The 16,707-nt window shown below is 32.9% G+C and overlaps 1 protein-coding gene across 2 annotated transcripts in view; it reads left to right on the top strand.

Annotated features, from left to right (window-relative positions):
• LOC149482473 (nose resistant to fluoxetine protein 6-like) overlaps positions 1-16,420 on the top strand; it is a 32,684-nt gene extending 16,264 nt beyond the window's left edge. The window contains exons 2-13 of one of the 2 annotated variants that reach the window (XR_016316705.1): positions 5,671-5,840; positions 8,020-8,213; positions 9,348-9,627; positions 11,904-12,067; positions 12,427-12,595; positions 12,790-12,983; positions 13,059-13,184; positions 13,393-13,598; positions 14,252-14,394; positions 14,715-14,826; positions 15,333-16,024; positions 16,055-16,420. Coding sequence is in view for 1 of the 2 variants with exons in the window: in XM_089704055.1 (XP_089560181.1) it covers positions 5,671-5,840; positions 8,020-8,213; positions 9,348-9,627; positions 11,904-12,067; positions 12,427-12,595; positions 12,790-12,983; positions 13,059-13,184; positions 13,393-13,598; positions 14,252-14,394; positions 14,715-14,826; positions 15,333-15,424 (1,850 nt within the window). In the remaining variant the exon portion in view is untranslated. Of the gene's footprint in view, positions 1-5,670; positions 5,841-8,019; positions 8,214-9,347; positions 9,628-11,903; positions 12,068-12,426; positions 12,596-12,789; positions 12,984-13,058; positions 13,185-13,392; positions 13,599-14,251; positions 14,395-14,714; positions 14,827-15,332 lie in introns of both variants that reach the window. The other variant, XM_089704055.1, reaches the window with a different exon arrangement.
• The last annotated feature ends 287 nt before the right edge of the window (positions 16,421-16,707 follow it).

The following is a 16,707-nucleotide window of genomic DNA, read 5'->3' as shown; positions in this document are numbered from 1 at the left end:
TTGATCTTATTTGTTAATAATAAAAGTTACTAGTAATTGGTCTGCGGCTTTATTCGCGTTGTCTATTACTATTATATCACTCGCTTGTCTTTTGGAAGGATGTTAGAAATATATTTTTATAATTCACGAAAAATTTATATAGAAAATCAAGTGTAAATCATCATTTATGGTTTCGAATGTGGATATAAAATATTTGTCTCTAACCTAAAAAAATAAAAAAAGACGTGTGGCACTCGGGGACTGCCGCGGTAAAGCTATTGCATAGCATGCCTTCGAGCCACACCTCCGTGTCCGTCGGAGTGGGGAGCGTGAGGTTTTTTCGTTACGGAATTTCTGGATTCGGTCCCCGCGCTCAAGGCCCGCGATAGAAGCTATGCAATAGCTTAACAAAAGCAGATAACCCATACCTTTACCGAAACCTGAAAATGCTATACAAATACAACAGGCATTAAATAACTCCTTTGTAGGTATTTTAATGCTAGCAGTAATTTAGTTATGAGACAATGAACCCTGAATGTAAATGTTGTTTAAATAGGTAATATCGTGAACAATTGGTTTTCCGTGATTACATTACGTACCTGACTAGTGGTGGTAATAGGGAATTTTCCTAAAGCTCTATTTGTTACTAACTGACCACTCAGATTTACGTGAGTTTAAGAAATAATAATAATTATGATGAAATAGTGTTGCTTTCAAATTTGCTTTTGGAAAATTGCAAGGCGGTATAATAAGCCCTTTTTAAGTCGGTTGAAAATTAACTATTTGTTTAAATTTATTTTCTATGCATTGATACATATAATACACTAGCTTATAATAAAAATTATGTACCTAAGTATTTCATTCAAAGGACGGAACACAACAAAAACATTATACTGAAACTGTAATTCAGTAAAAAAGTACCTTATATTAAATTTATTTGAAATAACTCAGTCAAAAAGTCTCTTTAAATAAATTGTGTTTGAAAGAATGGAAATGCAGTCTGTAATTACATTATGGTTACATTAGACTAATGTTGAAATAACAGGAAAATGTATTCAAAATAAAATGTCACGGTTCCGCTGAAATTTCTACTTTAAATTCACGACGTGTCTTCAAAGACAAAGTAACTGTGTGTTAAGTAATAACTAATTAATGTAACTGTTGTTATTCTTGTGTATAATTTATTTTAAAGTGTAGCAACTGCTTTTGTTTATTTGGCGAAGCAAGATACTATGAATTTATTTAAGTGTCATGACTGTTCTTGGTACAATATAATAAAGTAGAAAGAAGTTTTACGAATGCTTTACAATTAACATTTTCATTATTTTCACAAATAAACAAACAATAATTTTGGGTTATTTTTATTTAAGTACTTATATCTCCAATTATTATTATTTCAGTTATCTTATCTCTGAAATAAGATCCGTATTGTTATTATGTTTTCTCTGTGTAATATTTTGTAATTATTTCCTCGCTAATTTTAATCAGTATCAGCCAAAGAAGATAAACAGCTAGTAAGTGATACAATTAACTTCCAATGCACCTAGGCTCCTAAATGAAAAGGAGAAAAGTTTTAAATCCAGTAAAGTAAGAAAATAGGTAATTGAAATAAGTAAAAAAAAATCGCATAGATATACTTACCGAGCCAATTCAATTTAAAGTTTAAGTATAAGACGTCTAAAATATACCTAATTTATATTTTTTACACTAAAAACTCTTATCATATCAAAGTCAAAATAAACTATTTGGTGTGATCTCCTCTATTTCTAAAACATGCATATTTTTGAAGTGAAAACTTCTTTAGCGGCGTTGAGCACTTTTTCTGTAATGGGTATAAAAGCGTAAGACGGATACCATTCCAAAATATCAAACATGCTCAACGTTAATAATCAAGTTTTCACTTCTGCCGGCACTCCCGGAGTGCAACCCGTCTTTTTTTTTGAAGTGAAAACTTCTTTAGCGGCGTTGGGTATAAAATCTTAAACTCGCGTCAGGACACGTGGCCTGACCGAAAAAGCGTAAGACGGATTTTTTTTAGCCCTTATATTCCATGCGTAAGACGGATACCATTCCAAAATATCAAACATGCTGAACGTTAATAATCAAGTTTTCACTTCTGCCGGCACTCCTGGAGTGCAACCCGTCTTTTTTTATCAATGAACAGTAAGGACTGTTTACTTTTCGAATTAAATCAACATAAACGCAAGTAAGGAAGTAACAAACAAGGTGAATATGTGGAAATTACATATTATTATGTCCGCAATCAGACACGAGAAATGAATTTATATGGGCGATAATGATATCATTTAAACGACCATTGTTTACAATACACAACCACAGATAAAAAAGAGCGTGTGTGCCGAGCACACGTGTCACAAGTGAAACTTTTTTGGCAAGATTCAAATATATTACAAAATCCTCGCCTTACTCCATGACGTGACTGTATTGACATAACGGGACTTGAAATTCTACTCTCAACGCGAATAAAGAAGTTTCACTTCAATAATGGTTTTGGTACAGCGCCATCTAGTTACAAGTGAAGGAAATTTTGCAAAGTTTAAATGTACGCTGTTACTTTCGTTTCCGAGCTTTTATATTGTCAATATTATGTTTAATGTTTATCGATATTTGTAATGTTCACTTTGTCCATAAAACTTAATTACAAATATATATGTCAAATTACTAGATTTCCGCCCGCGGCTTCGCCCGAGTTTTCAAAGGAAAACCCGCATAGTTCCTGTTCCCGAGGGATTTGCATCAACATGGCATCTTTTTCATTTGAAAAAAACACCAAAAAAAGAAAAAATGCAATATTTCGTCTCTATTATACATATAAGTTTAGATTACTGAAGCATTAGTGTACTATAACTTTTACTTATATTAATAGTCCATTGAATGAGTCCCTCCAAGGGGGGTCTAGAGTGCGTGAGTTAGTAACGTAAGATGTTTCTTCGGAAATATGTCAAGAGTCCCTAGGTAATAAACATACTAAAACCCCGGGACACTAGGAGGAGCCCCGGAGTGGGGGGAGGGGGGAAATGAGTCCATTTCTTCATTTTTCGCTTAAATCTCAAAAACGGTACATGTTAGAGAAAAGCTTTCAAGGAAAAGTTGAAAGGCCATAAAATTATCTACAAGTTGTACCTCAATCATTTTTTCCTATATCCTACCGTTTCTGAGTTATACGCAGTAAAAAATGATTTTGGTTCAAACAATTTCCCCATACTACACATCAATCGATCAATAAATATTTATTTCTTCAAAAAACTCAAATGTGCAACTTGTGACCGGTACTGATAGATTGCTCTTAATTAGGTCTATAATTGGTAAAATAAACACATTCCTCCATGGAAGCCTTTAGGAGGAATCGATTGTCAAAATATTATATTGGGGCAGTTTGAGTTACTGAACTTGATCTTTTTATTTTTTTCTTTCAAAAAACTCAAAAGTGCAACTTGTGACCGGTACAGATAGATTGCTCATAATTAGGTCTATCATTGATAAAAATACTAGATTCCACCACGGAGGCGTTTACGGGGAATTGAATTTTATTAGGGTAGTTACGATACTTGAACTTTTGATTTTTTTTCTTTCAAAAAACTCAAAAGTGCAACTTGTGACCGGTACCGATAGATTGCTCATAATTAGGTCTATCATTGATAAAAAAACCAGATTCCACCATGGAGGCGTTTAGGAGGTATTGAATTTTATTAGGGTAGTTACGATCACTTGAACTTTTTAACTAACTGCCCTAATAAAATTCAATTCACCGTAAACGCCTCCATGGTGGAATCTGGTATTTTTATCAATGATATACCTAATTATGAGCAATCTATCGGTACTGGTCACAAGTTGCACTTTTGAGTTTTTTGGAAGAAAAAAAATAAAAAGTTCAAGTATCGTAACTACCCTAATAAAATTCAATTCCCCGTAAACGCCTCCGTGGTGGAATCTAGTATTTTTATCAATGATAGACCTAATTATGAGCAATCTATCTGTACCGGTCACAAGTTGCACTTTTGAGTTTTTTGGAAGAAAAAAAATAAAAAGTTCAAGTTCAGTAACTCAAACTACCCTAATATAATATTTTGACAATCGATTCCTCCTAAAGGCTTCCATGGAGGAATGTGTTTATTTTACCAATTATAGACCTAATTAAGAGCAATCTATCAGTACCGGTAACAAGTTGCACTTTTGAGTTTTTTGGAAGAAAAAAATAAAAAGATCAAGTTCAGTAACTCAAACTACCCTAATGTAATATTTTGACAATCGATTCCTCCTAAAGGCTTCCATGGAGGAATGTGTTTATTTTACCAATTATAGACCTAATTAAGAGAAATCTATTAGTACCGGTCACAAGTTGCACTTTTGAGTTTTTTGGAAGAAAAAAAATAAAAAGTTCAAGTATCGTAACTACCCTAATAAAATTCAATTACCCGTAAAGGCCTCCGCGGTGGAATCTGGTATTTTTATCAATGATAGACCTAATTATGAGCAATCTATCTGTACCAGTCACAAGTTGCACTTTTGAGTTTTTTTGGAAGAAAAAAATAAAAAGATCAAGTTCAGTAACTCAAACTGCCCTAATATAACATTTTGACAATCGATTCCTCCTAAAGGCTTCCATGGAGGAATGTGTTTATTTTACCAATTATAGACCTAATTAAGAGCAATCTATCAGTACCGGTCACAGGTTGCTCATTTGAGTTTTTTGGAAGAAATAAATATTTATTGATCGATTGATGTGTAGTATGGGGAAATTGTTTGAGCCAAAATCATTTTTTACTGCGTATAACTCAGAAACGGTAGGATATAGGAAAAAATGATTGAGATACAACTTGTAGATAATTTTATGGCCTTTCAACTTTTCCTTGAAAGTTTTTCTGTAACATGTACCGTTTTTGAGATTTAAGCGAAAAATGAAAAAATGGACCCATTTCCCCCCTCCCCCCACTCCGGGGCTCCTCCTAGTGTCCCGGGGTTTTAGTATGTTTATTACCTAGGGACTCTTGACATGTTTCCGAAGAAACATCTTACGTTACTAACTCACGCACTCTAGAACTTTTTATTCAATGGACTATAAGTTCTATTGGAAAGCAATTCAGATAAAGAATGCATTTTTATCCTCTTAAAAGTATTATATTTCTAAATATTTGAAGATAACATTTTTCTTTTTATGAATCAAATACAAGGATCATTGAACTACAAACAAATAAATTTTGTCAAAAGAAGAGCCCTCAAAGATTATCGAGCTTAACTTTTTAATTTCCACGAATGCTTTTTTAAATCTTTGAGCAAATGGAATAATATAATATTTATTTATTACTGTATTGAATCTAATATCTAATATATTATATTATAAAAGCGAAAGTTTGTAAGGATGTATGGATGTATGGATGTTTGTTACTCTTTCACGTAAAAACTACTGAACCGATTACAATGAAATTTAGCGCACATATAGAGGGTAACTTGGATTAACACATAGGATAGTTTTTATCCCGGAAATCCCACGGAAACGGGAACTATGCGGGTTTTCCTTTGCAAACGCGGCCGCGGGCGAAGCCGCGGGCGGAAATCTAGTGTTAAATAAATATAATTTTTTTAATTGATTCGACTCAAACAACGTTTCTTCGTAAGGAATTCGTTTAACTATTAGTTTATACTAAAACCTTTTTTTTATTTTTTTTCCAGTGTTCGACGCCTCAGCCAAGTCTCCACAAGGCCTGCTATTCGGCTCATCCTACCATCTCGGCAACTTTGACGAATGTATGGACATCGACGAGCCGGGAGAGGGTCTCACTGTGGAGGGACAGTACTGCCTGGCTACTATCAAGTGGAGGGAGGGGGAGGAGAGTAAAAAGGTAAATAAACATATATTGGCGGAAGAGCACAGAAGGGCAACAGGCGGTCTTATAGCTAAGGCGATCCTCACACTGCCCCGCATCACGCTGCATGTTGCATGTCGAAGCACCTACGCGCGTTCCTGCGGGAGTGCAGATCTGCATCATCGTGCGGGTTTTTTGCGCACTCACGCGCGTAGGTGCATTTGTAGATTCACGCACGGCGGCTCTCATTTATTCGCCGTTCTCTGTGGTGGTCGTACAATACTGAGCATCACGACGCGCGGCACTGCGGGATTCGGTGTGCCATACCTTGCGTCTCGCCCCGCTCCTACGCGCGGGGATGCATGTTTCTCCGCGTGTATGCGCGTGATCCGCATGTACGCGCGTGGTTGCATTTTCAGTGTGTTGGACTGTGCGTGTTTTCTATACAAACGGAGATACTTACAAGTAACGTTAAACACGCAGTCACGCAACATGCAGCGCGGTGCGTGGCAGTGTGATAATCGCCTTAATCAGCGTTGTCATATATGTAATATGTATTAGGTTGTGAGTAAAATAAAATAAATGTGGAAACTAAAAAAGCATTTACGAAAAAAATATTAAGACATGTATTCATAGAGTTAAATTATGTGTTATAATTGTGAGAAAAGACGCTAAACTTATTTACGTATTTTAGTAAATAAGGTTAGTTTAGTTAAATTGAGAACCTACAATTATTTTTGGAAATGTCAGTTATAATTAAATGTTATTAAGCTACCCATACATTAATGTTGCCTTTTTATAACGCCGATTACCGAAATTGCATTTTAATTAAATCAATAAAGACTTGCTCGAATCGAACACTATTATTAGAATCGCTATAAATGGGTGTCTCGGAATTATGAGTTAGCTATAAGATAATTGTTATTTTGCATAAAAAGTATTTCTATTGAATTAGACGTACCCTAAAATGCAATGTAAAAATACCCTAAAAACAATGTTTTATATTTTACTAGCGGTCCGCCCCGGCTTCGCCCGTGGTACATGTTTACGTTTTCTCTACATAAGAACCATCCTCGTACTTCAAGGAATATAATAAAAAAAGAATTATCGAAATCGGTTCAGCCGTTCTCGAGTTATGCGCTTACCAACACATTTTGCGATTCATTTTTATATATAAGAAGATTTGAAGCTCTTTTCAATTGACAATACATAGATAACATACATCCATCCCCTCAAAATGATGAAAATATCTTGCGAAAAGCGAGTAAACATTGAATTTCCACCATTTTGAGTACCAGGCTTGCATAAACAGAGAGGTAGTTGGAACGTATCAAACTCCAGCTATGGACGTTAGCAAATGATGCCTATAATTTTCCTGTATGCACGCTCTAGTGACACCGAGGTCCACAATACTGGGTCACGCACTCGGCCCACAAAGCCTTTGTAATGTTCACGGATAATGATGAGTGCTGTACTGAAGTTTTTAATTGGATGACTATTTTAGTAATTGCTGCGTGTGTTCAAGTTGATGGGTATTAGGTATAGGTGGTTGAATGAGGCAAAAGTTTTATAGTGGTAAAAGTTTACTAATAATTTTATGAAAGGGAATGTTTCTAAGGCAGGATGGAAGGATGTTTGTTTTTATTTCATGCCAAAACGTCTGCTCGGGTCTGTATGAAATTTGGTTCATATTTAATAGTCTTAATCTGCACATAGTCTACATTTTACCTGAGTACATTAAACTTTGTGTAAATGAATTATATGAAAATAGTTTGCTACTAAGAAAAATGTTACTTTTACTTTTTAAAGTAGAGGTCGATCGTTGGAAATTATAGCTGAAGGTTGCTTTGAATGAAGTGTCTGTCAATAGTATTTTTAGTAATAGATACTTTAGTTATAGGATACCTTTTTGTATAAGTTTTACTACTGATTTCTGAAGCTTCAGTAACATAGAGCAATAATGAGTGGAATTCTAATGAAATATTGTACACTGTTTCGTCACTCGGTATAATTTCTACGATTAATTACTAACACATCGATATAGGGACTGCTGTCTATCTAAATTATACCTACGACTATGTAACATAATATTGTGGAATATAATATACTTAATATGCTGCAATATAATATCATTTATATAATATATTTTATACTTTATATGCTTGGTGGTCCATGCATTATGATAAATTGACAAATAATAAATTTATTTCCTCAGATTCGTACAGGCCGTGGAGAGAGTTTAAGATGGGCTGTCTGCGTACCAAGCTCCTGCGATGCGAGATCTGTGGCGCGATTCGTTGGCGATGTTTTGTCACATTCTGTGGGCAACACCACTAAAGTGGAGGTCACTGAAAAGGACTGTTACACGCGCCGACCGCTCAGCGTCAACAAACTTGATATTAGCTTCTTGTAAGTCTTCGGGTGCAATTTTGTATGATATATATGTATATGTCACCATAAAATTTAATAATGGTTTCTACTTCCATAGTTTATAATCTACGAAACATAATGCGTTTAATTGAAGTATCTTGTTAAATTGAATAAAAGTATGCACACACTAAAATTAGGATCACAATTTTTGACAGTTGTGGCGACATATTATTAAACCTTCGTCATGAATCACTATTAAATAACATGCATTAATTCGTTGCGTAGTTTTAAAGTTCTTAATCATTCGTAGAAAGTGACTTTTTATACTATGGAGCGATTTTATCAGCCTTATAAAGCTTTTACACGCTGAAAGTTCTCAACTAAAAAGTTACAAAACTTCGCTTTTTCAGCGAAGAAAATATTTCAGCGTTTACTTTTGCCCTAAATACTCTTTCTGTCCCGTTTTCCTTTGTTATTTGGTAAAATGGAACTAGTTTAAACGGTAATTTAAAGTACTAACTGGTTAAAAAATGTATCTAAAAATTCTAAATTTGTCATAGTTTTTACGCTGCTAGCATAAATACGGTTGATACAGAAAACTATGGAGCTGTAATTACTTCCTCTACTATGAAATTCATCAATAACTCTCGAAGTATTGAGATAGATCGTATATGGAAGAACACTTTTCCACTCACATTATTACACTTTGTTATGGTAGTGACGTTTATATGAATAAATGTTTCATGTTATTTATTGATGATTTTGATTCTTCCGTGTAAAAATTATTTGCAAAATAACAAATACAAAGAAAATAAAATCAAATTTCGAATGTAAATAATAATGCAGTAATTAATGAAAAGATGATGGCTTTGAGTCATAACTCATAAGGCCGCCATTTGTATATTTTGAATGGTTTTGTTTTACTTTTATTTTATAAGACTGTTGTACAATAAAGAGTAAATAAATAAATAAATAAAAATTAAAAGTACCTCAAGCTTCAATACATAATATTGAAGCTTGATGTATTCAAGTATGGTGATTTATGTATAACAATTTCGAAAAGCACCTTTATAGTTCAACAAGAATGATTAAATATAGTAATTTTGAGACGTAATCCGCATTATGCCGATATTGCAGAACTCGATAATCATTGACAAAATGTTTTATTTGCAGAGTGCTCATTCTATTCTTCGCTCTAATCCTCACGCTATCTACCTCCTACGAGATCTATGCGATCCGCAACAACAAGAAAGAAACTAACATGCACAACCTCATAATCTCCTTCTCCCTCATCAACAACATCAAGAAGATCCTCTCAACGAAGCAGAACAACGGTCTGGGACTGGAGTGCATCGCTGGGATCAAGGCTTTGGCCATGGTGTTCATAATTGCTGGCCATGCGTGCTTATTTATCGGCAGTGGTCCTGTAATGGACGCGAAGGCTTGGGATCGGGTGAGCATATTTTGACAGTCACAATTGAATTATCATAATACATGTGCGTTTATAACGCCTTTACGTTTATAAGCGAAGCGTTGAGGTGGGTACTACTGTCACTTCGCGCAAAACATCTGATTTTTCAAACTTAAAATGTCTTTATGTATCATACATTGCACTTGTAAGATAATACATACACACACATATTAAGAAAAAACACTATTTTTAACGTTCATGATATTTTTGATGTCATTTTTGTTATTTAAACTAGTAAAAAAACAGTTTAAAAAAGTTCTGCCTTGGACGTCCGTGTGTCTGTATGTGCGGATCCTTTTTCTTGTTAACACGATAGCGACCGAAATACTTTACTAATCGAGTCTTTTTTTTTCTCTTACGCTTGAGTATGCTCAGGAATAGAACCCTTTCATTTTTCAGGGTCTGATTCGATGTGGTTTAATTGTTATTAAATAAACAAAAATAATAATTAATAAATATTTATTAAAAAAAAAATTATGAGGCGTGCACTTTTGGATTTTCCAAATTATTACCTACACACAGCTCACATGATATAATATTGCGATCAAACATCAATTTCAGTCAGAAAATAGATCTCTACTCATGTGAGAAAATATTGCGTGTTTACACTTTTAATAAATATTTGGACTTCGATTAAAATCGCATCTCAGATATTTCATTTGGATTGCAACTGACTTCTTTCGAGTATTGTTTCATATCTGCATGGAAATCTAACGTTATTATATTTAGGAGAAATTATTCATTATCATTATAATATCATATTCGTCTGAAATAAAGTCATAGAAACCATTTTTTTATGTAAGCGTTTTACTCAATAGAAATATTTAAGAATGGTTCACGGTCATAAATATTAATTTAAATAGGTCCAGAAATAGTTTTAATCTTAGTAGACTGTCTGAAAATGGGACTATAAATATTGCTTATTTTTAGAATTAACACAGAATCTATGAATAGAAATGAATATTTTCAGCAAAGTGAAATTTTATTGTTATTTACTCGTCTAGTACCTTTATTGTGTAACTGATTGAAGTTTATTTGATTTAGAATTTTGTTTATATGAAATTCAAAGCTACTTTTACAGTACTCGGCAATTGAGATAAACATCAATACTCCTGTGTTGAAAACAGAAAATTATTTACCTCCGTAAATCTTTATTAAAACTAGGTATTCAATTAAGGGTTAAATTAAATTTTCTCAGTTTCAATTGCTTATAAAAGCTTTTGTGGGTTATCAAATATTAGTCCTGGGTACGATGGATGGACAAACAGGACTATTGGAATTAATTTTGTAGACGAGTTGAGTTTCAATAAATTTATTTGATTAGGTTAGAAGTTTGTTGCTGCTCCGGTTGCTTTGAATTTTTGGCTTGTTAATTTCAAAGGATAGTTTGGAAACGAGTGGTCGATATATCCTAAATATATTATGATACTAGATTTCCGCCCGCGGGTTCGCCCGCGTTTGCAAAGGAAAACCCGCATAGTTCCCGTTCCCGTGGGATTTCCGGGATAAAAACTATCCTATGTGTTAATCCAAGTTACCCTCTATATGTGTGCGAAATTTCATTGTAATCGGTTCAGTAGTTTTTACGTGAAAGAGTAACAAACATCCATACATCCATACATCCTTACAAACTTTCGCCTTTATAATATATATATTAGATTAGATATATTAGATATATTAGATATATTAGATTAGATATATTAGATAGATTATATAATATATGATTTATTTAACATGTTGTTTGTTGTATCAGTAAATAAATGTACTGTGAAATATATAATTTAAATTTTAACTATTTCCTGATTAATCATTCCCAATGTTAGAAAATAATAAATATTAAAATAAAAAATTGTTGATAAAACTTGATAAAAAAAGATCGAATGAGGAAGAGTTACGTCATACTGTAAAAATACATCGTTTTAACATGTCAATTATCACATTTTATGAATTAAAATATGCAATATGAAAAAATAATTAATGTCCTTATTGTACTCATGCTAGATCGAACGCTGAATGATTTTGGGTTTTGTGTAAAGATCGATAGCATTTTGGAAAAGGTTGCTGGTGCTTTTCACAGCTTTCTTGTTGCACACTAGAAGACTAGTAGAGTCGATAGAGCCTTCCATCTATGCCAATTATTCAACGAAATATAAGTCATGTTTAAAGCATTATTGTTAATCAATAGCGATATTGTTGTTCTTATTTCTCTCTCCCTATTTTCCTTTATAATGTGTCTTATTATATACTTTTGTTTTCAGCTAATCCAAGATCCAGTGAACGCGTTTATGCTGAACAACACACTGCTGGTTGATACCTTCTTATTTCTAAGTGCGTTCCTCTTTAGTCGCCTGATGTTGATTGAACTGGACAAGAGGAGAGGGAGGTTGAATGTGATACCCATATTAGTATTTCGGTACATCAGGTATGAAAACATTAATACTAAGTTTGAGAACGTCTTAATTGGACGGTTCACACGATTTTGTTTTCTCATTAACTCAACATGATGATGACAAAAACGTGTTTAATGTTAACTCCCATTTTCGAAAATCTTAATTGTAATATTTTTTTATTTAATAGCGGAATAATTTAAAAGAGTAAGAAAAATTCGTAATTCAGCGGAGATATGTTTTTTGTATTATTTAAATATTTCTAATATTTTATGGAAATACAAATGCTATAACTAATTTAAATTCTTTGATACTTGTTAACAGGTCAGACTTTATTTTAATTAAATCAATTTACGCACTTAGAAAGAGCCTTTATTCTAGTTTAAATTTTCAGAGTCACACCAGCATATTTCGTGGTGATATTTTTCTATATGACGTGGTTGCCTAAAATTGGAGAAGGGCCCTTGTGGGAGAACAGGATTCAGTTGGAACAAGAGAGGTGTATGGATAGCTGGTGGACAAATATATTATATATTAATAATTATCTCAAGACTGATAGAATGGTAAGTTTCTTGAAGTTGTAAGAATTTTTTGAGCGAAGATAAAAAATTGTCTTTTTGTTAAAAAAGTAAGTTATAAGTAGTGTACGTAAAGGTTTCTGTTCTATTTTATGATCCGCTCCTATTAATTCGACTTCAATTGTGAATTCTTAATTCTAAAGTCTATTTTATATAAACGTATAATATTTTTGTTACAGTGCATGTTCCAGTCCTGGTATCTATCCGTAGATACGCAGTTGTTCTTCGTCGCTCCATTCTTTATTTATAGTCTGTGGCACTGGCGGAGATTTGGCCCTATCCTTATGGCCATTGCTACAATTGCGTCTCTTGTTATTCCTTCAGTAATCACTTATAGAGACCATTTGGATCCGACTTTCTTGTTCTATGCTAAGTAAGTTATCTATTGTATATCATGTAATTTAATTTGATGTTCTTAAATTTTTATTATCATTTGTTTGTGTTTTAGGGAGTTTACTGATTTTGCGACCAATTTCTACTTCATTGAGGCTTATATAAAAACTCATATGAAGATGACGCCGTATTTCATGGGTTTGCTGACTGGTTATATTTTACATCGCATACAGGTACAAAAGTAAGTAAAATTTAATTTGTTATAGCACTATATAATATTATAACTAACGAGGTAACGAGCTTTTCCAGCACAAGATTTTTAAATTTAATAATCATTAAATTTAAGAATCTTGTGCTGCATCCTTGCAGAGGTTTTAATTTCTTTAACGTTTTTCATATATTATAAGTAGTAGTATTATAAGTAGCCTAATTAAGCTTATAATTTCCAGCTACGAATTCTCGAACCTTCTAAAAACATTTGGATGGACGACGAGCATCATATTAGGTACCGTCACCACCTTCTCCGTGAGCTTATTCTACCAGGACTGGTACCAATATAGCACGATTGAGGCTGCGGCGTATATCTCTTTGCATAAGTTTGCTTGGAGCATAGCAAATGGTTGGCTGATTATTGCCTGCGCTACGGGTAATGGAGGTAAGATCCTTGTTTAATTTAATAGAGTAAAATGCCTTTAATTCAAATATTATTGAAGACACGCAACTCATTTTTTAATTTTCAAATAATAATTTAAGCAAATAGTTAGGAGATGTAGTTATAGTGAATAAGTTATTTCAAAGTCATCTTTATAATTATGTACCTTTCTTGACCACTTTTGCATATTTAGTGTTTGCAGATGAAATATTGATTTAGCATCACTTGTGACTTGTAAGTTTGAATATAATATTTGTTTAGCGTCTATTTTTATAGCACTAGAGCTAATAAATATAATGAAAATTGTGCGTTTTTACACCATGAGTTTTTCTGACTGTTATAGAACATTTTGATTTCCATTCATGTCCATTTTTATTATTCACTAGCGGTCCGCCCCGGCTTCGCCCGTGGTACATATTTACGTTTTCTCTACATAAAAACCATCCTCGTACTTCAAGGTATATAATAAAAAAAGAATTATCGAAATCGGTTCAGCCGTTCTCGAGTTATGCGCTTACCAACACATTTTGCGATTCATTTTTATATATAAGAAGATTATTCATCAAAATAATCAAGTTCTTTCAGTTTTCAGTTCTTATATTATTCAAAGTTACGATATATTTCTTTGAATATGCTTTTAAATTTTTCTGTTTCAGGTATACTGGGTAAATTCTTAGCCTGGCGGTTTTTAGTGCCCATAGCGAAGTTAACTTTCTGTGCCTATTTGGTGAATGGAATAATTGAACTGTACTATGTTGGACAATTAAGACATCCATTGCATATAACATTCTTTACTATAGTAAGTATATTTTTTATTGATTAGAGCTTCAGAACATTTTTTCCTTTTATAAAATTTAAAGGATAAATGAAGTTGTGTAAACTGGTTTGTTAAATCTCATGGGATGATTTTTTGTCGTCGAAGATTGAATATCACATAACGTCATGTGATCAAATATTTTGGAATTTAAAAATATATTTTCAGCGCAGACCCAGAATCTTACAGTGCTGATTGACTCTATGCTTACTTTATAGGACTTATATTTAACCACAGACTTATTTCTAGGACATATTAACTTATTAAATTTAGTAATATAAAATTAAAATTGTTTGTTCTTTCAGGCGGCCAATGCAATTTCGCATTTGGTTCTCACATTCTTCCTTGCGCTCATACTGTGCGTTACCTTCGAGTCACCACTGCACGGCATCGAGAAAATACTCCTTAGAATGTTCGGTATGTCTTTTATTGAAATAAATTAATGACAAGTCAACTTTCCTCATTTATTAATTTTTATTTAATTTTGTTATCCAAGATGTTATTGTTTTTCGTTATTTAGAAAAAGATTATTAGCCTTTTATCGATACTAAATGTGATTAATTTGAAAAGTATGTCCCAACCTGTGATTTGGCTATGATAGAGTCAGTCTAAGAGTTATTAAAATGAGAATGGAACGACAGACGAATTATTGTATCATTTAAGTTTCATATCTTTGCAGTTTCATAAACAGTTCCAGTTAAATAGTTTCAACAAGCAAACTTTAAAAGTATTTGTTAAGCTATTGCATAGCTTCTATCGCGGGCCTTGAGCGCGGGGACCGAATCGAGAAATTCCGTAACGAAAAAACCTCACGCTCCCCACTTCGGCGGGCTCGGAGGTGTGGCTTGAAGGCATGCTATGCAATAGCTTTACCGCGGTCCCCGAGTGCCACACGTCTTTTTTTAAATAATCTCTTTTTTCAGCTCGACCAGTGCTAAGCGACAACGCGAACGCTCGGAAGTCGGATTCAGACGAATTCTCACGAAACACTAGTCAAAGTAGGCTGGATTCATAACGGTAGCTTAATTGTGATAGATTTGCCACAAAATAACTGTTTTTTTACCAAAATACTATTTTTCTATCGATTCTAGTTAGGTAGTTCGATCGTTGAATAGAATTTTACGATGTAGCGTACTGTTTACTAAAGTACCTATTTTACTATTATTAATATAATATATACTAAATAGATTGAAATCTCTAATGTAACCTATGAGAGAAAAATATTTTTGCAGTCTTACAATAAAATTCAAATTAAAGCTCAATGGAATTTATACGTTCTCTTAATGATTTAAGATTACAAAATCTGAATATGTTAATAAAAAAATCAAATTTTGATGGTGTCGGGAATCAATTTGATTGAATATACGGGCTACTAAGCACTCTCTATTTTAGGGGCAGTATTATAGTTTAAATTAGAAATAATGCTCGTCATAAACGCGACTGTGTCGGCATTATAACGAGCTTCAAATAATTTCGCTAAAGAAATTGTAAATAACGTTAGCATTAATTTTTGTACAAATATACCTAAGATACCTTTAAGATTTATACGTGCAGTTGAAATAGTTTTTATAAAAATGATATCATTTCAAGTTAATTAAATATGACGCGATAATCGGTTTTAAGTTTATGGATTTAGTTTGTTTAGGTCATTTTAGGTTCGGTAAATTTCTTGTCACGATTCATAAAAACTTAATAAAAATCTAAATGTTAAAACACCATAAACTCGAACGACACAAATGACCTTTGTAATATAGGAAAGGGATCGTACATATCTGTATTTTTTATGAAATTTATTACATTTTATAAGATTTTTCCGGGAAAATACAGTGACATTGTCGAATCCAATAGAAAAACTTGTCCGGTATATAAATGTACTAGTTTATTTATGTGATATTCAATGTATGTTACCATATTAAGTGATTTATTGTATTACATTTTTGTATTGCTCAACTTTGAAACTTATGTAAATATAGTGTAAGGCTCTTTTTATTTTTGTAATAAAACTATTTTAATAAAATCGTTTTTTATTTATTCCTCTCAAGCTATAAACTTATTATATACTGAACCACTTCATTTGAACCAAAATAATGCCTGGAATGACTTATAGTGTATTCTGTACGTAGGTAAGTGAAACGCTAAGAAATAATAAAGATGACTCCTTCCTCAGCCCTGGGTTTGACTCTCGAACTAATAAATAATGTCCTGGTCTAGCAGGAATAGAAGGCTATTCACAAAATTGGCTTTAAATAAAAAAAAATTGTAATTGTAATAATAAACCTATTCGATAGTAAAACTGCA

Source organism: Colias philodice, chromosome 15 (genome assembly GCF_061535455.1).
Source record: "Colias philodice isolate Cphi_HAF_F1 chromosome 15, ilColPhil1 Martin Lab GWU primary, whole genome shotgun sequence".
In the NCBI taxonomy this organism is placed as follows: Eukaryota; Metazoa; Arthropoda; class Insecta; order Lepidoptera; family Pieridae; genus Colias; species Colias philodice.
The sequence above is the reverse complement of the archived record's forward strand: the minus strand, read 5'-3'. Positions and strand labels throughout refer to the sequence as shown.